Raw genomic sequence first — 24238 nt, forward strand, 5'->3', positions numbered from 1 at the left:
AATGTCACAGTGATGGATATAGTTCAGACAGAAGGTTCAAGACAGTGGGGCAACAGATTATGTACGGGAATAAAGAGATAGATCATGCAATTACATCAGCACCAAAAAGCCAGCAGATTTCCAGTGGGTTCCCATGTTTCCATTTCAGTGCTGGGGAGCTGGTTGTGCGAGAGGTTTGTAGACCCCACCCCCAACACACGCTCTGTGCATTGCCAATTCTCAGCCCAGAGAATTTGTGGGAACTGATGCCAAACTCAGATCTGGTTCCTTGTTTTGTAACATCACTATACACAGTACACCATCTAAACTGGGACATAAAGGTGTTGTGTTTGTGTGTGAGAGCCAGTGAGTGTGTGTATGATTGTTTTTGTGCTGGGGGAAAGAGTGTGTTTGGTGCATTTACGCTGTTGTGTTAGAGTGAGTGTTTGCATGTTGGATAGTGTATGTGTGCCTGCTTGTGTGACCTGTGAGTGAGCATCATGGTGTGTGTGTGTGCATCAGTCTATGGAAGATACCGCATGAATGCTTGTGTGAGTGTTTTCCTGTGTGTTTAAATAGCAACTATTAAACACAATAAAAGTTACCTTTCCCCTTCCTCATTGCTCGTAATCTAGCACATCAAATTCGGGAGGAAAATCCAAATAGAGCTGGGCGAATAAATTTTCATTTCACTGGAAATTTTGAAAAATCAGAAAAAAAATAATTGTGGGTCAAACTGAAAATGGTATTTTTTTCAAATTTCAGGTGAATCAAAAAGTCAAAACCAATTTTGTTTCAGGTTACATTTTGACAAAATCTAAACATTTTCTTTCAATGTTGACCATGTTTCAAAGTAAAATTAAGGGGAAAAAATAAATGAAAGTTGCTTTGTTCTGGAAAATCAGAATGTTTCATTCCAAAAGGGGAAATTATTTTACACTTCAACTGACAACGCCACTTTTTTAACCTCTGACCAGCCCAAACTTCTGTGGTCCCTTTTAGGAATGGACATAATTCTTCTCTCACACTGATATAAATCCTGATTATTTCTGTTGATCTACTTTAGTGTCAGTGGATTTACTCCAAATTTACATCAGTCTAAAGTTGGAGCTGAACTTTTCTCTGGTGGCTTGATCAACATGCTCATTTTTTAAAAAATGTTTATTTAGGAAGTTTTAACAACTTTACAAATTCTTGCTGTGTAAATATCAGAAACAAAACAATCATTACAAGAGCAAACTTTGGTATAAAGAGACATCAGAAAGGAATATAGTCACCAGATCTTTCTATTTAACAGGCTTTTACCATGGTACTGAGTGAGGATCATTACAACTCCTATGTCATTTCTGGTGATTTTATTAAAGTGAGTGACATTTCTGTATTCACATATTAACAGACCAGGTATGTCTACCAAATGTTCATATGCAAAGCAATTGGACAGGTGTGCCGGGATTTTATTTTATTTTATTTTGCAGGTGCTTTTGCATATACTTTGAGCACTGAATAAGAGGTAACCAAATAACTAAGTATCTATCTGTCCTGTGTCTATTTTGATGACTATGTAATGGTCCATTTGCAGAAGTTGACAAGAAGTTAAGAGGATGGGGACAGGGGTAAGAGGAGAAAAAAACATGGGGAAATAGTTTTACTTTGTGTAATGAGGCGTCCACTCCCAGACTTTATTCAAACCTAATTTAATGGTGTCCATTTTGCAGATTAATTCCAATTCAGCAGTCTCTCATTGGAGTCTGTTTTTGAAGTTTTTTGTTGTTGTAATATTGCGACTTTTAGGTCTGTAATCGAGTGACCAGGGAGACTGAAGTGTTCTCTGAATGGTTTTTGAATGTTATAATTCTCGATGTCTGATTGGGGTCCATTTATTCTTTTACATAGAGACTGTCCGGTTTGGCCAATGTAAATGGCAGAGGGACATTGCTGGCACATGATGACATATATCACAATGGTAGATGTTGTAACAATTCCAACTACTCCAAGTTGTAACTCTTATCCTCATTGAAGGGATGACAACTGAGGAATGGAGCGGTGAAGGGACTGAACAAATTCAGAGGAATAATTGGAATCAGATCTCAGGATACCTTGGATCTTAGCTTTTTAATAATTAATTATCTGATGGTTGAACCTGATATGAGAGGACTATTATATTACATAAGACACAGTCTCTGCCCCAGGGACAGGCAAAGGGTGGGAGGGAAAAGAGAACCCCAGGGAATGACTTTCCCAAGATAACTCAGCAGGGCAGCGGCAGGGCTAGGAATTGATGACAGAAGTCTGGAGTACAGTCTTGTGTGCCCACAGTGTTTGCCTCACAATCTTTTCTCTAGACCCTGCTGCCTCGTTCTAATTCTAATTATTTCAGTTTCTGGAGTCTGTTCAGGGAAGTAGATGTCAAGAGAAATTAAAAGTTGCCTCTGGGCTGTTGAGGGCTCCAGGGAATGAGTCCCACAAGCCCTTAGAAAACAGACATGGATAAATCACCTTCCTGCAGCACCAGCCCTTTTCACACAGCTCATCTGCAGACAGCACAGATGTCAGTGTATTTCCAGCAGCTCAGCCTCAGTGCGGTGGGGGAATGACCTCTCATAATACAGTGATGAGGGCATTAGATAGAGAGATTGGTGGATAGAGCAGTGTTTATGGGGCTAGAGAGAGAGGGGAAACCAATTACAGTCTGTAGCTGGAGGAGAAAAGACATCTCAGTCTGGGAAGATTCCACATTGACCGGCACCATAAGTTTGCTCTTGCAATTAAATATATTTGGGAGTTACACAGTGGCACTTTAAGGATTAAATTGTAAGTGATTTTTTTTTCATAGTTTCACTTTTAGTTTAATTTTGGCATGGGAAAATGAGAAAGACCAAAGACTTTATCTTAGGAAAGAGAGGGCAGACTATCTGTGCCTCAGTTTCCTTCTATTGGGAGTGGGGAAATTGATTAAACTGACAGATTTTTTTTAGAATGGATTGAGGAGTTTATATTAAAGTAGTCCAAAAATTGTGACAAAAATTGTGACAAACACATAGTTTTCTCTCTGCATACATTAGTTTGTTGTTATTGCTCTCTTTGTACTTTTCTCTCTCAATTAGTTTGTTTTTACTTCTCTGTCTATCTGTTAGTTTTTGTTAGTTCTGTGTTTCTTTCGCATTCTCTGTATCTATTCTTTTCTTACTTGTTTCTCTCTCTTAGTTTGTTGTTCTAACTATCTATTTATCTATCAATTTGTGTCTAGTTCTCAGTTTACTGTTACTTCTGCCTATTAAATTACAGCAAGGCAGTTGAGTCAAGTGGGTTAGAGTAGTGGGGACTAGAAGCCTGGACTCTTGAGTTCTATCCCCAGCTCTGGAAAAAGATGGGGGTCTAGTGGGTAAGATTAGCAGGGACAGAGAGCAAGGCCTCCTCAATTTTATATGTGTCTTTGGGTGGAAATTCAGTCCAGGGTGGAGAGGAAAGGAACCAGAACTGGGGGTTCTATTTCTGTCTCTCATAAGGTCTCTGGAACAGGCACCCCTCATAACTTGAAGCTGAGTGGTTAGGACACTATGCTGGCTTGTGACAAACTCAGACTCAATCTCTCCCTCTGACTGATGATGAGAAGGGGTTTGAATTCCCACTTTACAGCAGGGTGCCTAAGCCGTCTCAGTCTTTCCTGTTGAAGCTGCTCCATTTGTATCAATAATTAAATAGTCACTGGAGCAGGGACTTGAACTCTTCCAGACACCAGGTGAGTGCCCCAAGTACCACACTGCAGAATCCTTCTCACTTGCGTTCGTTAGCCCAATGACTCTTCATTGTCACTCTTGGCAGTCACTGCTGATGGTAATGGAGAGTCACTGGGACAGAGGCTGATGCAGTCGTTAGAGAGGACTGGGAGTTATGACACATCACTTGTGTTCCCAGCTCTGGGAGTGAGTTGAGTCCAGTGGGTAGAGCCAGAACTCCTGGCCTGTTGATTTATTGGGTTATTGCAGGGGGAGAACTGGGAGTCAGGACTCCTGGGTTCTCTTCCAAGCTCTGGGAGGGAGTTTAGATAAGTGGTTAGAGAAGCAGGAGAGGAGCCGGAATGTCTGTCTCTCACAACGAGTGTGGAAATCTGGCTGGAACAGGGCACGGAGCACCAGAGCTCCTGGGCTGTATTCCTAACTCAAGTTTACCGTGTAATTATAATTTGGTTTGGTCACCTCCATGTGAGATGCTGCTCCAGTTTAGAGCAGTATAAAGTGGGAATTATTCCATGGCATGCAGTGAAATTACCCCACATTTACAGCAGTGCCCCTCACAGCAGAATCTGGCCAGGCAGACCCCCAATTTCCCTCAGTAAACTGAGGATAGCAAGACTGTTATCCAGAGTTCGCCCACCTCTGGGTGACAGAGCTTTACAAATACCTCGAAAGCAATGGTTCCTATTTCTCTTCTCTGTCACCCAGGTGTAAATTAGGAGTAACTCCACTGGAGTCCATTGAGCTGATTGTACTTTCTCTCACCCCAGTGTAAATCAGGAGTAACTCCATTGGAGTCAGTGGGTATGTTTTCTCCATACTCATTCCCATATTACACCAATCTTCTAACTCAAGGAAATTAAGGTGTTTTTTTTAAAAAAGGAGAGTTATTTTACTGATCTAATCCTGGCCCTTGCTCTTGTCCTTCCCTCCACAGACATCCTGAGACATGTCCTGAGAAAGAAAATGTCCAACCGCACCACCGTGACTGAGTTCCTTCTCCTGGGATTCTCTGAAGTTCGGGAGCTGCAGATTTTGCACTTTTTGGTGTTTCTAGTGATTTATCTGGCAGCCCTGGTGGGGAATCTTCTTGTCATCATGGTTGTAGCCCTCGACAACCGCCTTCACACCCCCATGTACTTCTTCCTGATGAATCTGTCCATTGTAGACCTTAGCTCCATCTCTGTCACTGTCCCTAAATCCATGGCCAGCTCCCTCATGAACACCAAGTCCATTTCCTATGCTGGATGTGTTGCCCAAGTCTTTTTCCTCCTCTTCTTGCTGGGAGAGGATTTTGCTCTTCTTACCGTCATGGCATATGATCGATATGTCGCCATCTGCCAACCACTGCACTATGAGAGAATGATGAACATCAGAGCTTGTGTTCAAATGGCAGCGGGTGCCTGGATCAGTGGGATTCTCTACTCTGTGCTACACACTGGGAACACATTTGCTTTGACCTTCTGTGGAGGCAACATGGTGGATCAGTTCTTCTGTGAGATCCCCCAGCTACTCAAGCTTGCCTGCTCCGACTCATATCTGACTGAAGTTGGGGTTCTTGTCTTTAGTGTGTGTTTAGTCTTAGTCTGCTTTATTTTTATCACTGTGTCGTATGTTCAGATCTTCAAATCAGTGTTCAGAATCCCCTCTGAACAGGGCCGACATAAAGCCCTATCCACCTGCCTTCCTCACCTCACTGTGGTCTCCTTGTTTGTTTGCACTGGCGTCTTTGCCTACCTGAAACCCACCTCCAACTCTGCATCTGCTCTGGATCTTGTGATGGCTGTTCTGTATTCTGTATTGCCACCAATCATGAATCCAATTATCTACAGCATGAGGAACAAGGAGATCAAAGCTGCCCTGAGGAGACTGACTGGGTGTAGGTAATTCACCAAGAATTCATTTCTGTCTTTATGTAATACAAGTTTGCTTACTTAGTATCTGCTCATTAATGTCAGTTATTTCCATGACCACACAGCTTGCACACAACCAGGTCTGATTCTGATCTCAGTTGCACCAATGCAAATCCAGATTAACTCTGCTGATATCACTGCTGCTGGGGTGATTTTCACCAGTAGAAAATCTGGTCCAGTTGTGGAGTTAAATGGATGTAAATTGTGTGCGCAAAAGGAATCAGACTTTCATTCCGTGCCAAAACAATACCTGTTATAGTGCTTGGTCACTTGCACCCATCCCATGGACAGTGAAAACAATGATGAGAGTTGTCTTGCTTGTGTGTATAAATCAGGAGTTCCATTGACTTTGGTGGCCCTAAAGCAATTTGCAGCATCTGTGGATCTGAGCTACTGCCTCCAGTGGAACTGTATATCCATTGCCGCCAGCTGGGGACTGGGCCCATTGTCTTATAAACCACCATTTGTGGCCTAGACACTAAAGGGGTCTAGGAGCCAGACTGTGTCAGCCTGGCTCACATGCACATTCGAGTGTCTGAGAAATGGAAAGACTGGCTAGAAATTATGGGGAGGTTTCTAACTACCAGTGGGGCGAGCTTCTGGAGCAGCCTCCCAATAGCAGTTGTGGAGGTCAAATGACCAAATTAGTTTTCAGAGCGACCTGGACACATGTCTGAGTGGGCTGCTTCTGATGCTGGGGGGCAGGGCTCAGCAACTGTGAAAGTCACTTGTGGCGTATGTCATATGTCCCTAAAAGCTCGTGCTTTGGGGCACTGGCAGGGGTCAGGAAGGGATTCCTCCTCCCCCAGTATATTCTGGGAGTTGTTTTTTTTTTTTTAATCTCTGAAGCATTTGGGGCGGCCCTAGCTGGAAATGGGACATTGGTTGGGCTGTGCCAGGGCTCTGAGGTGGCAATGAGACATTATCTCTTCTCTTGGTTGCTTGGGTGCCTGGTTCTTGCCCACATGCTCAGGGTCTACCTGATCACCGTGTGGGGGTCAGGAAAGAATTTCCCTCGTATTCAGATTAGCAGGGACCTTGAGGGGTGGGGGTCGCTTTCCTCTGCAGCGTTTGGTGGTTGTCACTTGCCAGGATTTTCTGGGTGTATCTCAGTCATTTTCCTGCCATTGCGGGCACTTCGGGCACTGCTGCCCCTTGGTCTCTTATCTTGTCTGCCAGTGGCACAGAACCATTTAGTCTCCCTAGGGCTGTGACACTTTGGTCTAATTTAAGTGGTTGGGTTCGGTCTGTGGGTGCCGGGTGGTGTTGGCATACAGCAGGTCAGACTGGATGATTGGCTCGTCCCTTCTGGCCTTGTACTCTGTGACTCTGTGACTTTATGGAAGTGCAGGGATAGGGGAGAGGAGAAAGGGCCACACAGATAATAAACTCCAGTAGAGCCCATGGCATTGCATTAGTACAACTGTCTGTGACACCTTGTCCTCCTGGCTGAGGGAGGTGACTCCAGCTCATATGGAGCCCTTGACCCCTGCAGCTGTGCAGTGTCGCACCCATGGGAAGTGCATGTTATGAGGCCCCTCTGTGCCCCACCTAGAGGATAGGAGGCTGTTCCAGTGGCTGTCAGGCAGCCTGGCTCTTCAACTCAAGCTGTAGAAGCTTGTACTTTGGGCCCTAGATGTCTCTGGTTGAGTCCCCCGGGTGCCAGCCTTGATTAAATGGTGACCCTCACAGAAAGGCAAGTGGCCTGAGAACTTCAGGGGACCTTATTCCTGCACTAATCAGAGGCTGATATTGCCTACCAAGCTACAGCAGAACAGCAGCAGGAGTGAGACCTAAGAGGGGAGGGACTCCTTAGTGAGAGGAGGGGCAGGTTTATTCCTGGATCATCTTAGAGATGCCCATTCCTAGTCCCTCTGCACCCTGGAGACCGAAGATGCATGATCTTTACCCATCTTAAATCCATGCTGCAAGATGGAGTTTTGGAGTCACATGGGCAAGTCACATGTCCATGCATGACTCAGAACTTTACCAGCAAATGCCACATTCCCAGGAAAGCTCAGATGTGGATTGGCATCTCTCAGAGTTCATTGTTAACTGAAGTGTTTCTTGATAGGACTCTGAGTGAGAATAGTGTTTTCTCAAAAAGGTGACCAACTGCTTCACTGAGGCTACTTAAAATCAAAGAAGTACATAGTCACACTCATAACTTCAAATACAGAAACGATACATGCATGTAATTAGCATGAATATATCCAATAGATCATAACCTTTGCAGAGATATGTTACTTGGCACATCTAGCGTAAGACATATTCAGGTCATGTTATATTTACACTCATAAGCATATTTCTATAAAGAATTATAGGGTGCAACCTCACACCAGACATTCCGGTACTTCTGGGAAAGCTGTGGCCCTGCCCCTGCCTACGTGGCCCCTCCCGCCAGTGTGATCTTGCACGTGTCCCTCATTTATGAAACTGGACAAAACCACGTCTGGTTTTCTCTCAGTACCAGACAGGGGACAAGCCACATGAAAAGGGGATTATCCAGTTTATAACCAAATGAATTGCCAGCTCCCTCAATCTACCATGCTCACCCCTACCGAACAGCTTCTGGGCGGCTTGTTAGATACTTCCTCTACCAGGAATATGTTCCAACAGACCAGATCTCCTGCATTCTGTCCCAGAAGCACTGGTGGTGGGTATATTGTCCAACAGTGAACACTGTGGCTCCCTTCTGGAGTAGGGCCTAATGGAGTTAAAGGAGTCCTTGGGAACTGGTGTTTAACTCCTCAGGACTCTTAGAAAATCACATCTCTGGTCTTAGACCAACCTCCTGTCCTCTCCCTAGATGTGATACCTCCAGGTTATGTGTCAGACACACTGCCTTGGAGAAGTGCACTTGCTTTATAGGTGAAAAGAAGGATTTATTTCTCAAGGGTTCTCAGTTAAGGACCAAACTAACAAGAGATGGAAAACTGGCTTTAGTCTAGAATTTTAAAGGTCCCTAGAGGATCTGGACCCTAGGTCCCATCAATGGAAATTTTTGGAGAATATTCACAGCATTTAAGGCCAGAAGGGACCATTAGCTCACCCAGTCTGAGTCTTCTGACCTCCTATAGATCACAAGCGAGTTACCCCTGTCTTGAGCCCAATAACTAATTTTTCATGAATGCATGTTCCAGAAGAGCCTTCAGTCTTGATCTGAAGACATCAAGCGATGGAGAATCCAGCACGGGCCTTGGTAAAAGCTGCCAAGGTGAATTGGACGTTCAGTCTCATTGAAGGGAATTTTCAAAGCTACTTGCGGAATAAAATAGATTTGAAATTCTGAGCCTTATTGTATTTGTGTCCCATCATATGGTTTAGCATATGGTGCAAGGGATGTTGCTGCTCTTTGATCATATCCTCAATGGCAGTTGCTGTACTGGGAAGAGAAAAGAAGTCTGAGTGGGGACCTGACAACAGTCTTCAAATGTGTTATGGGCTGTAATAAAGAGGATGGTGATCAACTGTCCTCCATGTCCACTGAAGATAGGATGAGAAGTAATGGGCTGAATTTGCAGCAAGGGAGATTAAGGTTAGAGATTAGGAAACGTTTTCTAACTCTAAGGTCAGTTAAACTCTGGAATAGGCTGCCAAGGGAGGGTTTGGAATCCCCATCACTGGATGTTTTTAAAGAAGAAGTTGGACAAGCACCTCTCAGGACTGGCCTACATTCACTAGGTCCTGCCTCAGCTTCTCAGGGTCCTTTTCAGCCCCACATTTCTATGGTTCTGTGATTCTATAATATACCTACAAAAGACAGAGTTCACTTTTCTCTATCAGGTGGGCTGGCACCAGCCTTGGAATCAGCAGAGATATGGGCATGTTCTTCAAAGGGGAGGATTATTTTTTTCCAGCAATTAAAGAAGGGATTTTCAAAGATCCAGGCACCCGATTCCCCTTGGATTTTAGTCCGTCCCAGCCCAGCATTTCTGTGATTCTATGATCCCTGGTGAATATCGAAGATCATAAGTCAATGAACCCACAGCTTCATACCAGGGTATCATTGCCCAGTATAGACACCGGCACTTCATCATTTAAGGCCCAGATCTGAAAGGTGTTTAGGTGCCTAGTAGGATTTTCTAAAGGATATAAGTGTCCAAAACTTATTGACTCAGGTGTGGTGACCTGCAGTGCAGCAACACCTAACTTTTAGGAACCTAGAAAATCACTGGGACAACAATAGGGTGTCACACAGCCTGATTCAGGCCACTGGGCTCCCTATAAAATAAATATAGAGAGACAGACACTTAAGAATTGGAGTCACAAAATCCAGCATGCTAGGAGGGGAGATGCCTGAGCTAGCCAATAGGAGATGCCAAAGAGGGGAGTGTGTGATAGCTCAGAGAGAGATGCCTAAGTCCATTCAGAGAGGCCCCTGTGTCTGCTAGCGATCCACAAACCAGTGGAAAATAGGCATGTGCTCCGTCTAGGGCCTGATCTGGTAGTACCCGATACTTGATGACATCAAATGGATACTCCCCTCCAATCAAACATACCTCGCCCTCCCAAATCCCCACCCACCAAAAATATCTGGAACAAGAAACAAATCAACCAACCAACAAAATACAGTACATCTTCACTATAACCAGCCCCTGGGGATCCAAGCCATTTGTTAGCTAAAGCCACGGGTCCATTACAACAAAAGAGCCCTGCTGCTGGGGGCAGCAGCTGACACCTTGAGCCCCATGGCCAGGCGAAGGCTGACAGCTCTTCCGGCCCTGGGGCTGCAGCAGGGGCAGAATGTTTACTTTCCACCCTGAGAAAAGGAGAAGAGCCAGAGACCCCATGTGTGACTTTGATATGGTAACTGTTTTTATGTGGAAAGTGCTCTGATACCATGGTGATGTGTGGCAGTACAAGAGCCTCAGATTGATTGATCGATTAGTAGATGGAAGGATATGTATAGAGATGGATGGATGAATAGCTAGACATGATAAGTTCATAGAGGATAGATCCATCAATTGCTAGTAACCAAGAGTATCAGGGATGCAACTCTGTGCTCTGGGTGTTATAATTCTTGATGTATGATTGGGGTCCATTTATTTTTTTACGTAGAGACTGTCTGATTTGGCCAATGTACATGGAAGAGGGGCATTGCTGGTACATGATGTCATATATCACATTGGTAGATGTTGTAACTATTCCAACTATTCCAGCTACTCCAAGTTGTAACTCTTATCCCCATTGTAGGGATGACAACTGAGGAATGGAGCAGTGAAGGGACTGAACAGAGTCAGAGGAATAGTTGGGATCAGATTTCAGGACACCTCAGACCATAGCTTTTTAATAATTAATTAATTAATTAATTAATTGTCTGATAGTTGAACCTGATATGAGAAGCCCATTATATTAGGTAAGACACAGTCTCCGCCCCAGGGACAGGCAAAGGGTGGGAGGGAAAAGACAGCCCCAGGGCATGACTTTCCCAAGGTAACACAGCAGGTCAGCAGCAGGATGAGGAATTGATGGCAGATGTCTGGAGCACAGTCCTGTGTGCCCGCAATGTTTGCCTCACAAATTTTCCTCTAGACCCTGCTGCCTCATTGGAATTGTGATTATTTTAGTTTCTGGAAACTCTTCAGGGAAGTAGAGGACAAGAGAAATTAATTGTTGCCTCTGGGCTGTTGAGGGCTCTAGGCAGTGCGTCTCATAAGCCCTTAGAAAACAGACATGATAAATCACCTTCCTGCAGCACCAGCCTTTTTGGCACACAGCTCATCTGCAGACAGCACAGATCTCAGTGTACTTCCAGCAGCTCAGCCTCAGTGCAGTGGGGGAATGGTCTCTCATACTACAGTGATAAGAGCATTAGATATAGAGATTGGGGCTAGAGAGAGGGGGATACCAATTGCAGTCTGTAGCTGGAGGAGAAAAGACATCTCAGTCTGGGAGGATTCCACATTTACCGGCACCATAAGTTTGCTCTTGCAATTAAATATATTTGAGAGTTACACAGTGGCACTCTAAGGATGAAATTGTAAGTGACAACAGATTTTTTTTTCATAGTTTCACTCTTAGCTCAATTTTGGCATGGGAAACTGAGGCAGTCCAAAGAATTTACCTTCAGAAAGAGAGGACAGAATATCCGTGCCTCAGTTTCCTTCTATTGGGAGTGGGGAAATTGATGAAATCAACACACTATTTTTAGAATGGATTAAGGAGTTTACATTAAAGTAGTCCAAAAATTGTGACAATGAAGTATCAGTTCATTGATACTTTTCTCTCTGTATATATTAGTTTGTTGTTATTGCTGTCTACCTGTCTGTTTGTATTTTCTCTCTCAATTAGTTTGTTTTTACTTCTCTATCTGTTAGTTTTTGTTAGTTCTGTGTTTCTCTCGCACTCTCTGTATCTGTTCTTTTCTTACTTGTGTCTCTCTCTTTGTTGTTCTATCTATCTATCTATTTATCTATCTATCAATTTGTGTCTAGTTTTCAGATTATTGTTACTTCTGTCTATTAAATTGCTGCAAGGGCAGTTGAGTCAAGTGGGTTAGAGTGGTGTGGATTAGGAGCCAGTACTCTCGGGTTCTAGGGATTGGGGTCTAGTGGGTAAGAGTAGCAGGGACTGAGAGCCAGGCCTCCTGAGTTTTATGTGTGGCTCTGGGTGGAAATTCAGTCCAGGGTGGAGAGGAGAGTAACCAGAACTGAAGGTTCTATTTCTGTCTCTCATAAGGACTCTGGGACAGGCACCCCTCATAACTTGAAGCTGAGAGGTTAGGGCACTATGCTGGCTTATGACAAACTCAGGTTCAATCCCTCTCTCTGACTGATAAGGAGAAGGGGTTTGAATTCTCACTTTACAGGAGGGTACCTGAGCCACTAGGCCAGGGGTAGGCAACCTATGGCATGCGTGCTGAAGGTGGCACACAAACTGATTTTCAGTGGCACTCACAGTGCCTGGGTCCAGGCCACCAATCCAGAGGGCTCTGCATTTTAACTTAATTTTAAATGAAGCTTCTTAAAAAATGTAAAAAGCTTATTTACTTTACATACAACAATAATTTAGTTATATATTATAGACTTATAGAAATACACCTTCTAAAAACGTTAAAATGTATGACTGGCACGCGAAAGCTTAAATTAGAGTGTATAAATAAAGACTCAGCACAGCACTTCTGAAAGGCTACTGACCCCTGCACTAGGCTATGGGCTTTTCTGAAATGAGACTGTCTCAGTCTCTCCTGTTGAAGCTGCTCCACTTTTTATGAATAATTAAATAGTCACTGGAGCAGGGACTTGAACTCTTCCACACAACAGGTGAGTCCCCCAAAAAACATGCTGGGGAATCATTCTCACTAGCGTTCGGTAGCCCAATGACTCTCCATTGTCACTCGCAGCAGTCATTCCTGATGGCAATGGAGAGTCACTGGGACAGAGGCTGAGATACAGTCCGATGCAGTCATTAGCCGAGGGAACTGGGAGTCATGACACGTCACCTGTGTTCCGATCTCTGGGAGGGAGTTGAGTCCAGGGGGTAGAGCCAGAATTCCTGGTCTGTATTTTGAGCTCCGGGAGGGGTGTTGTATTTATTGGCTTAATACAGGGGGCGAACTGGGAGTCAGGACTCCTGGGTTCTCTTCCAAGCTCTGGGAGGGAGTTTAGTTGAGTGGTTAGAGAAGCAGGAGGGAACCAGAACGTCTGTCTATCACAGTGAGCCTGGAAATCTGTCTAGGACGGTGGATGGAGCATCAAAGCTCCTATACTGTATTCCTAACTCGAGTTTACCATGTAATTATGACTGGGTTGGGTCACCTCCATGTGAGATGCTGCTCCAGTTTAGAGAAGTATAAAGTGGGAGTAATTCCATGGCATGCAGTGAAATTACCCACATTTGCAGCAGTGCCCCTGACAGCAGAATACGGCCAGGCAGACCCCCAATTCCCCTCGGTAAAATGAGGGTAGTAACATTTATACACTGTTATCCAGAGTTCGCCCACCTCTAGGTGACAGAGGTATACAAATACCTTGAAAGCAATTGTTCCTAATTCTCCTCTCCATTACCCTGGTGTAAATTATGAGTAACTCCACTGGAGTCCATTGAGCTGATTCTACTTTGTCTCTCACCCCAGTGTAAATCAGGAGTAAATCTACTGGAGTCAGTGGGGCTGTTTTCCCCATCCTGAGAAAGAAAATGTCCAACCGAACCACCATGACTGAATTCCTTCTCCTGGGATTCTCTGAAGTTCGGGAGCTGCAGATTTTGCACTTTGTGGTGTTTCTAGTGATTTATCTGGCAGCCCTGGTGGGGAATCTTCTCATCTTCATGGTTATAGTCTTCGACCACAAACTTCACACTCCCATGTACTTCTTCCTGATGAATCTGTCCATCGTAGACCTTGGCTCCATCTCTGTCACTGTCCCCAAATCCATGGCCAACTCCCTTATGAACACCAAGTCCATTTCCTATGCTGGATGTGTTACTCAAGTCTTTTTCCTCCTCTTCTTGCTGGTAGCAGATTATTCCCTTCTTATCGTCATGGCGTATGACCGATATGTCGCCATCTGCCAACCACTGCATTATGAGACAATGATGAACAGCAGAGCTTGTGTCCAAATGGCAGCTGGTGCCTGGATCAGTGGGATTCTCTACTCTGTGCTACACACTGGGAACACGTTTGCATTGACCTTCTGTAGAGGCAACATGGTGGATCAGTTCTTCTGTGAAATCCCCCGGCTACTCAAGCTCACCTGCTCTGACTCATATATGAGTGAAGTTGGGGTTCTTGACTTTAGTATATGTTTAGTCTTAGGCTGCTTTATTTTTATCATTGTGTCATATGTTCAGATCTTCAAATCAGTCCTCGGAATCCCCTCTGAGCAGGGCCGGCATAAAGCCTTCTCCACCTGCCTTCCTCACCTCACTGTGGTCTCCTTGCTTGTTTGCACTGGCGTCTTTGCCTACCTAAAACCCACCTCCAGCTCCTCATCTGCTCTGGATCTTGTCTTGGCTGTTCTCTATTCTGTATTGCAACCAATCATGAATCCAGTTATCTACAGCATGAGAAACAAGGAGATCAAAGCTGCCCTGAGGAGACTGACTGGGTGTAGATAATTCACCAAGAATTCATTATCTGTCTTTCTCTAATTAAAGTTTGCTTACTTAGTATCTGTTCCTTTAATGTCAGTGATTTCCATGACCACACAGCTTACACACAACCAGGTCTGATTCTGATCTCAGTTGCACCAATGCAAATCCAGATTAACTCTGCTGATATCACTGCTGCTGGGGTGATTTTCACCAGTAGAAAATCTGGTCCAGTTGTGGAGTTAAATGGGTATACATTTTGTGCATAAAAGGAATCAGACTTTAATTCTGTGCGAAAACCATACCTGTCGCACTGCTTGGCCACTAGCACCCGTTCCATGGCCACTGAAAACAATGATTGGACTTTTCTTGCTTGTGTATATAAATCAGGAGTGGCTTCATTGGAAGCTGAGGAGTCAGACTGGTGTAACACTGGGGTAGGTGAGAGAAGACATTTGGGGTAGATCGTATCAGAGGGGTAGCCGTGTTAGTCTGGTTCTGTAAAAGTAGCAAAGAATCCTGTGGCACCTTATAGACTAACAGACGTTTTGCAGCATGTACTTTCGTGGGTGAATACCCACTTCTTCAGATGCAAGATTCGTGGGTGAATACCCACTTCTTCGGCATCTGAAGAAGTGGGTATGCACCCACGAAAGCTCATGCTGCAAAACGTCTGTTAGTCTATAAGGTGCCACAGGATTCTTTGCTGCTTTTGGGGTAGATCCTCATCCCCATCTGTGTAATTCCATAGACTTTGGTGGCCCTAAAGCAATTTGCAGCATCTGTGGATCTGAGCTACTGCTTCCAATGGAGCTGCATATCCATTGCCACCAGCTGGCGACTGGGCCCACTGTTTTATAAACTACCATTTGTGACTTAACCATTAAAGGGGGACAAAGAAGCAGAGTGTGTCAGACCTTGTGAGGGTTCGCTTTCCTCTCCAGCATGTGGTGCGGATAACCTATCATGATTTTCTGGGTGTATCTCAATAATTTCCCTGCCATTGACAGATGCTGCTATGTTTTTAGCTGAGTTAAACAATCTGCCAATGGCTTGGAAAAATGTTGCCCAACTCTGCCCTCAACTAGGTTGTCCACTGATGCATTCCAGGAATATCGGACATTCTGGTACTTCTGGGAAAGCTGTGGCCCCATCCACCAGTGTGACCTTGCATGCCTCCCTAGTCTGTGATACTGGACAAAACCACATCTGGTTTTCTCTCAGTACCAGACAGGGGACAAGCCACACAAAGAAGGGGGGCTGCGAGTGCCTAATGTAGATGAAGATGGAGGTGCTGTAGCTAATGGTAACCACAGTGAAATGAGATGCACGGGTGGAGAAAGCTTTCTCCCTGCCCTTGGCAGATGGGATACAGATGATGGTGCAGATAATATACATGTAGGAGATGACCATCAGCAGCAGGGAGCCTAGCAACACAGACAGCGAGATGATGAAGTCGATGAATTCCACCAGCCGGATGACGGCACAGACGAGGTATAACAAGGGGGCATGATAGCAGAAGAAATGGTTGATGATGTTGGGGCCACAGCAGGGCAATTCAAGTTTGATCATGGTAGGGGCCAAGATGGAGAAGAATCCCCACATCCATGATCCCATCACCAACCAGACACAGACCTTTCTATTCATGATAGTGCTATAGTTCAGTGGGTAACATATGGCCACATATTGAACGCAGGACATCATGGCCAACAAGACATTCTCTGAAATGCCCAGCAGGAAATAGAAGTAAGACTGAGCCAGGCAGCCATAAAAGGAGATGGTATTCCTCTGATAGGAAGTTCTCCAGCCGAGGTTTCTTGTCCAGAACATTCTCCTTTCAGCAGCTATGGGGCTGAAAGTCAGAAACAGCTTTCAACCAGCTCCTCCTTTTGCCATGCACATTCACAGTGCAATCTGTTTGGCGTGACTCCAATCACTTCAAAGGCTGATGCCCCTAAATGAGAACTAAACATTGTGGTTGATAACGCTGTCACTTTATTTCCCCCGAGGGCAAGTAGGTGGACTGAACTCTACTGAGCTTTGGAGTCCCCAGTGTGAGGATCTGTGCCCCGGTTTGATCTTTAGCCGTGCACAATAAATCAGCACCCAAATGTACCAACAGTAAGAAAAGTTAGAAATACTTCACTGCAGTCAACTGATTTCCCTCTCATTCACCCTGGTGTAAATCAGGAGTAACTCCACTGGAGTCAATAGGCCTGATTTCCCAGTCACTCATCTCAAGGTAAGTCCATGGTATTACAGTGGCGTATGTCTGGTTTCAGGGAGAGGAGATTCAGGCCCTTTGACTCCAGCCTCTGCCGCATCCTCCACCCCGTGAATGTTCTTACTCTATTCCCTGGGTGTCTCCTTCCCTCTGCCTCACACAGCTCAGGCCCCCAAACAAAACCCCCAGCCCCTAATTCCCTTCCTCCCCTCTCACAACCCTCCACCTCACAAACGCTCCTGGGCCCCATTCTCTGAGATTTCCCCTCCCATGGCCCAGAGCCAATTCTCCACCCAGAGTTCCTGACTCAGCTTCCTCAGAGAGGTAACTTGTCCTAACCTTTCTTTGCCTATCTGTTACTATCTACTGCTTTAACAGTGGCTGTTAACCTCAAGAAATGCTTTTGGTTCAAATAAAGGTTTGACCCGACCCAAGTGTGTTGGCCACAATGTGCTATAGAAAACCCAACAGTTCCCCCCCGTACCTCATGTGGAGAAGATCTGTGAAGTTGGGTCTTCCACACTACAAAAGAGATCCCTAAACATTGGATTATGGGATGGGATGGTGCAGGACTCTCTCTCAGTCTTTGATGTTGAAGCTGCTCCACTATGTATAAATAATAAACAGAGACATGAACATAGCTCTTCTACATCCTAGGTGAATGCTCAAAACAATAAGCTTTAGAGTCATCCTCATGATCTTGTCCCTGGCCCAATGATTATTCATTGTCATTCATAGTGGCAATTCTTAGCCTATCTCACCGGCAGGGTCTGATCCAGTAGGAGTGCTCTGAAGTAGCCCAACTCCACACAGGGGACAGCAGGAAACCTTTAGCTCAATTGTTAGGGTGCTCACCTGGGATGTGAGATGCCGTGGTTCAGATTCCCTATCCGGGTCTCTAACGTCCCAGGTGAGTGTCCTAGTAAGTGGGCTAAAAGCTATAAAGCATTGCTTCTTCTCCCCCAGGCATGTCTTGCAAAAAATGACATCGGTACCTAACTCCAGGAGAGGATTCACAGCGGAAAATCCCAAACAAAGCTAGGTGCCTACCTCCAGCCCAGATTTAGGAGCTGAACTCCCTGAGAGGGGCAGGCTGAAGACACATCCCTCTCATCAGCATCTGGCTTTGGCTAATATAAGCATCTCCCTGCCTGATGATGGCTTTTGTGGATCCCATTCTTAGATGCCTGTCTCTTCCCATTCATTGTATAGGGAGCCCGGGTGCCTAAATCAGGACTTGTGGATTCCACTGGCTGTCTTGGTGTCTTAAAATTAGGTGTCAAGTATCAGAGGGATAGCCATGTTAGTCTGGTTCTGTAAAAGCAGCAAAGAATCCTGTGGCACCTTATAGACTAACAGACGTTTTGCAGCATGAGCTTTCGTGGGTGAATACCCACTTCGTCGGATGCAAGTAGTGGAAATGTCCAGGGGCAGGTATATATAAGCAAGCATGAAGCAAGCTAGAGATAACGAGGTTAGATCAATCAGAGAGGATGATGCCCTGTTCTAGAAGCTGAGGTGTGAAAACCAAGAAAGGAGAAACTGGTTCTGTAATTGGCAAGCCATTCACAGTCTTTGTTTAGTCCTGAGCAGATGGTGTCAAATTTGCAGATGAACTGAAGCTCAGCAGTTTCTCTTTGAAGTCTGGTCCTAAAGTTTTTTTGCTGTAGGATGGCCACCTTAAGATCTGCTATTGTGTGGCCAGGGAGGTTGAAATGTTCTCCTACAGGTTTTTGTATATTGCCATTCCTAATGTCTGATTTGTGTCCATTTATCCTTTTCCTTAGAGACTGTCCAGTTTGGCCGATGTACATAGCAGAGGGGCATTGCTGGCATATGATGGCATATATTACATTGTAGGAGAACACTACTGGAAATTTCCACTACTTGCATCCGAAGAAGTGGTTATTCACCCACGAAAGCTCATGCTGCAAAATGTCTGTTAGTCTATAAGGTGCCACAGGATTCTTTGCTGCTTTTAAAATTAGGTGTTGCTACACATTGTAATGCCTTAGTCTGTTTGTGGATCTGGGCCTTGGCCACCTAGTGAAAACCAGAAACAAGAGGTTAGGAACATAGGATCCCTCATCCCCCATGTGTGTCATTATCCCTGGGTTACAAGTTATGAATCGAGTTGGCAGAACTGATTTCTTTAAAAAAAGTAATTTTGAGCAATATTATTGATGTTTATTTTTAAGCTCCCCCCCCCCAATTTTTATTGATTTAGGATTTCAGAGTTTTGCAAAATCAGGGGTTTTAAGCTTTCCCCCATCACCACAATGTTTATCTTTTTAAATTTTCACAGTTGCAGGAAATTATGGTGGAGGGGATCATACAATAATTATTTAATGACAGTAGATGCTGACTTTCAAAAAGTTAAAGCTTTATAAAATGTTATAATACACATTGTCAACATCACATGTGAAAATATACAAAGTAAATATCCTTAAATCAAACTGCAATAAGTTCTCAGGTAGCATTTTTCTTACTTTGTCTATCTGTCAATTTTGATTATCGATGGCAATAGTTTTTGTCAGTTTGTGGGTGTTTGGTGAATCGACATTTATTAATATTCACCAATAAAAATCGAATCCCTCCTAGCCTAGTTATGAGGGAAATCCTCCTTCCTCCCGCCACTGTTTTGTGTGGATTTAGGCATGCTCAGAACCCACCTACCAGATCAAGTTCCCCAGGAGAAAGAAGTGCAGCAATGCCTATGTTCACCTGGTTTGAGGATCCGGCTGGGAGTCTGACGTGATAGAGGCAACCAGGCACCTCAAGTGAGGCAGCAGCGTGCATGCCTAGAGGCAGAAACATAAGCTCTTAGGTGACTTTTGCAGCAAAACATTAGGCTTTGAGTGAATAAAGGCACTTACAGAGTTAGGCAACAGCTAAGTGAGGGCTTTGAGGATCTCAGTGCTGCCTAAATTTTGAATGTAGGTGTCTAACGTACTAGTATTGTGTTAATTAAGATGGAATACGTGGGCCCAAAAAGTCAAAGGTGTTACCATAACCCTGTCACTGTCCAATATCAAACAATGTTAAACAAAGTTCAGGGTTTGATACACACAGGCCTGAGCCTGCTTAATCCCATGGCAAACACACCATTAAAATACTTTTAACCTTTTATTAAAGATAAAGAAAAGAAGAAAGCACAGTTAAAGCATTTGAAATGCAAGGTATTAAATAAGGTTTTCATTTTAACAACGTCCCTTGCTCCCTGTCCCTTTAGCTGAAGAGAGTTTTAGAAGGGGAAAAAAAAAACAACCACCCTCATCTGTCAGTCTCTTTGATGGCATCAAAGACGGTAATAACTGTCCTTTGGAGGGAAAGTGAATTAATTAGTTGAGATGGGCTGGAGTTATTATTGTTAAAGTCCCTCCAATTACATTTCATTTGAAGCAGTGGTTGGGACTTAACCTGTTTATAACATTTATTAGTGAACTTTCCATAGTTAATTCCCAAGCAGGCAAAAATGATGGACCCAATTGTCACAGCAGTAGTTAGGTGCATAAATACTTTTCTAGATCTGGGTCTTAGTGCTAAAGGACCTGCCCTGAGCAAATGGAATAGATATAATTAGAAGTGAGCATCTCCTGTTGCCCAGACCAGTGCATAACCCACTGGACTATTCCGTGCACCAAAGAAGTGTAAGGAACACAATAATTATATTGTAGGAGGCACATGAAATGAATTAAATGGCACATTAAAGGTCTCTGCCATCACAAGTGAGTCTATGACATATGGGCAAAGGCTAAAACATTCTGAAAGGTACAGTACTTGGGTTCACATATGGTAACCTAGTTAAAATTTCTTGGAAAGTGTCATGATTTTTTATCTTTCCATGTACATCTCAAAAAGTGGCTCTGGGATTCTCCAGTGAATGGATCCCCTGGGGTACCTGTGATCATTAAAACTAATCAGCCTCACCCAGTTGAGGCAGACCTACTTCACAGAGAATGGCAAGTAGATTGTGAGGCTAGAAGAACAAGAGTCAACATATGAAAGTACAATTCGCTTAGATGTGACAATACCCGCTGGACAAGTCAAAAGACCCTGATGTTGCAGGTGCTGTTTGAGGGCTTCTCACGGCTTGACATGAAGGGAAAAATCAGAATGATTACTACTTTTCAGTCTTTGAAGAAGTTCAGAATAAACTACTTTAGTATTTAATCCAAAAGCGCTGGGACTAGAATTTAAAAGATTACCCTACAAGAATTTGTTTTACGGTAGTTGGTGATGACTGAGGCACAAGACTCAATCTGTGTGCCTTATGGTATCTTCCTAACATCACAGACCTAGACTAACGTGAGTAGCTGTTCTGCCCCCCTTTCTGTTTATCTATTTCCTTTTCTAGTTTTTCTTTTTCCTCTTCTCTTTCCGTTTTTAAATATCTTTTATCTCCATTTTGATAACTTTTTTTCTTATATTTTCATTTTCCCTTTCTCCTTTCTCTCCTTTTTTTTTCCTTCAGTCATGTTTTTTTTCTTCTTCTTTGTTTTTTTCGTTCCTTCCTTTTTTTTTGGTTCCTACATTTTTCTCCTTTCCTTTTTATTCTCTTTCTTCATTTCTCTCCTTTCATTTTCACCCTCTCCTTTCCTTTATTGCTTTTCTCTGTTCCTTTATTTTAATTTTACTTCTCCTTTCTTTTAGGCTCATAGACTTCAGGTCATGAGGGATCATTATGGTCATCTAGTCTGACCTCCTGCACAACGCAGGCCACAGAATCTCAGCCACCCACTCCTGTTATTACTTTTTTTTTCTTTCCTTATTTTTAAGGCTAGTCCAAATATTTCTATCAAAACTGTTTTTGACAAAAAATAAATGGCTTTTCAAATAAACTAAAACTTTTGTGGTAAGTGTCTGCTTTCTGTGGACAATTTTTGACTTTTCATTAAGAAAATAAAAAGCAGAAATTTGGAAGAGTTTTCAGCTGAAAACTTTTCTTTTTTTCTTCGCCCTTCCCCCACACCTAAAAAAAAGGAAAAAAATTGCCCAGGGAAACAATTCCACCCAGCTCTGCTCTTCTTTATTTTGGGGGCTTTTCTCTCCTCCACTTTTCTTTCCTTTTCTGTTTGCCATTTGTTTTCTCTTCTCGTTGTCTTCACTTCCCTGCTCACATTGACTTATTGTTCTTCCCATCCCATCCATTGCCCACAGGGTAATTTTTTATTTGATGTATTGTTCTTTTGGCTTCTTCACTTTTCTTATTTCACCCTTGCTTTCCTCCTCTACAATTTATCATGTTTTTCCTCCGTATCTCTATTCCTTTTCCTTTTATGTTCTCTTCTGATCTTTTCTTTCCTCTTCCCTACTCTTCTGTTTTTCTACTTTTCTTTTCTCCTGTTCATATGACACATTATTCCCTATTCCCTCCGTCCTCCCTCTACCCCTCACAGATAGATCCAATGTAGCCATGCGGAACCAAACCACCGTGACCGAATTCATCCTCATTGGCTTCCTCTACCCCCGCCATCTGGAATGCCTCATTGCTGTTGGCTTCCTGGCCTCTTACTTGCTGATCTTGTCTGGCAATATCATGATCATCACCATCATCCTCTTAGACCATCACCTCCACAGCCCCATGCACTTCTTCCTCTGGAACCTCTCCTGTCTGGAGATCCTTATTACATCTTCTGTCCTACCCAAGGTGATTGCCAGCTTTCTGACGGGTGACAGGTCCATCTCCTACCTGGCTTGTATCACTCAGTGCTATTTCTACTTCCTTCTGGGCTGCAGTGAGTTTGTCCTGCTGGCTGTTATGTCCTATGACCGCTATGTGGCCATCTGCAACCCACTGCGCTACAGCATGGTCATGAATGCTCAGCTCTGCTTCCAGCTTGTGGTGGGGTCATGGGCAACGGGGTTCCTGGCCACCATCATCCCCACCATCCTGGTCATCACCCTGCCCTTCTGCAATGGCAACCAGTTTGACCACTTCTTCTGCGACAACTTGGCCTTGGTCAAGCTGTCCTGTGTGGACACGAACTTTGTGGAGCTGCTGAGTTTCATGACCTCCTCCGCCATCCTGCTGGGCTCCTTGATCCTGACGGTGGTGTCCTACACTTATATTGTTGCCACCATCTTCAAGATAACATCCCACTCAGGACGCAACAAGGCTTTCTCCACCTGCTCCTCCCACTTCATCATCATCACCATGGGCTATGGCAGTTGCATCTTCATGTATGTCCGGCCTTCAGGCAGTGACATCTCGCTCAACAAGCTGGTGGCCCTGCTCAACACAGTTGTGACCCCTCTCATGAGCCCCTTCATCTTCAGCATGAGGAACCAGCAGATGAAAGATTCCCTGAAGGCAGCCTTGAAGAGAAGCATGAACTTCTCAAGGAAGCATATTAATTTCTGAATGGGTTTTGTGAGGGGAAAAGAAAGGGAAATTAAACATGAATAATAGTTATAGTACTCTTCTAAGTTATAGTACTGTCCTAAGAAGTGGTAGTTCCCTGTTCAAATCCCTTTTCTCCTAAGACAGAGGGGGAAATTGAAGCTGGATCTTTCGCATCCTAGTTGAGGACCCAAATGGCTGAGCTAAGAGTGATGAATGAGGCATCCTTCTCACTCCCCAGGCCTCTTGTGAAAAACACCTTTGGTGCCTTACCCCAAGAAAGTGTTCACAGCTGACACATAGGCACTTCCCTGGAATCTCCCATTAGCTAGCCTAGATGAGGAACCCCTGAGCAAGCTGTTTTTTGTGAATCCCATTTTTAGGTGCCTACCTATCCCCTTTCATTATATAGGGACCCGGGTACATAAGCTGAGGCTTTGTGAATCCCTATGAATTTCTAGGTACCTAAAAGTCAATGATCAGCACTGGAACATCTATGTCCCTTTGTGAATCTAGCCCATGTTGTCTTGGTCTATTACTGGGGATCCTAGTTGATCCTGAAATATGAATAATAAATACTAAAGACTATGAAATAAATGACAGTTATGTAGGAGTGATTATGGGGTACACATATTGTGCCAGTGTGATGGTGCAATCATGGTGAAATGGACTGTGCATCATTATCTCTCTCAAGCTAACTCATCAAAATATGCAACAAAGAGTCCTGCGGCACCTTATAGACTAACAGACGTATTGGACCATAAGCTTTCATGGGCGCAAACTCAGTTTGTTAGATGCATGTGAGTATTCACCCACAAAAGCTTGTGCTCCAATAGGTCTGTTAATCTAGATAATGCCACAGAACTCTTTGTCGCTTTTTACAGATCCAGACTAATATGGCTACCTCTCTGATACTTGTCATTGAAATAAATGACTCCTCTATTTACCTATTGATTCTATCTATTCAGGTGGTGATTTTCAAAATAGATTGGGGATGCAAAAGTTGTCAACA

At 44.0% G+C, this 24238-nt stretch overlaps 4 protein-coding genes across 4 annotated transcripts; 3 read left to right on the forward strand and 1 right to left on the reverse strand.

The window, feature by feature from the left end:
• The first annotated feature begins 1309 nt into the window (after positions 1–1309).
• LOC120383621 (olfactory receptor 14A16-like) lies at positions 1310–5600 on the forward strand. Its single transcript, XM_039501784.1, has 2 exons — positions 1310–1342; positions 4651–5600. Exon 2 carries the CDS (start codon positions 4680–4682, stop codon positions 5598–5600), a length of 921 nt encoding a protein of 306 aa, XP_039357718.1. The 5' UTR covers positions 1310–1342; positions 4651–4679.
• Positions 5601–13765: 8165 nt separating this feature from the next.
• On the forward strand, positions 13766–14686 carry LOC120383623 (olfactory receptor 14A16-like). Its single transcript, XM_039501785.1, has one exon. It carries the CDS (start codon positions 13766–13768, stop codon positions 14684–14686), a length of 921 nt encoding a protein of 306 aa, XP_039357719.1.
• Positions 14687–15739: 1053 nt separating this feature from the next.
• Positions 15740–16489, reverse strand: LOC120383624 (olfactory receptor 6J1-like). The gene has a single exon (XM_039501786.1). The coding sequence runs from the start codon at positions 16487–16489 to the stop codon at positions 15740–15742; it is 750 nt and encodes a 249-aa protein (XP_039357720.1).
• Positions 16490–22299: 5810 nt separating this feature from the next.
• LOC120383827 (olfactory receptor 6C74-like) lies at positions 22300–23247 on the forward strand. The gene has a single exon (XM_039502090.1). The coding sequence runs from the start codon at positions 22300–22302 to the stop codon at positions 23245–23247; it is 948 nt and encodes a 315-aa protein (XP_039358024.1).
• The last annotated feature ends 991 nt before the right edge of the window (positions 23248–24238 follow it).

The sequence above is a fragment of the Mauremys reevesii genome, linkage group 15 (assembly GCF_016161935.1).
Source record: "Mauremys reevesii isolate NIE-2019 linkage group 15, ASM1616193v1, whole genome shotgun sequence".
Lineage (NCBI taxonomy): Eukaryota > Metazoa > Chordata > Testudines > Geoemydidae > Mauremys > Mauremys reevesii.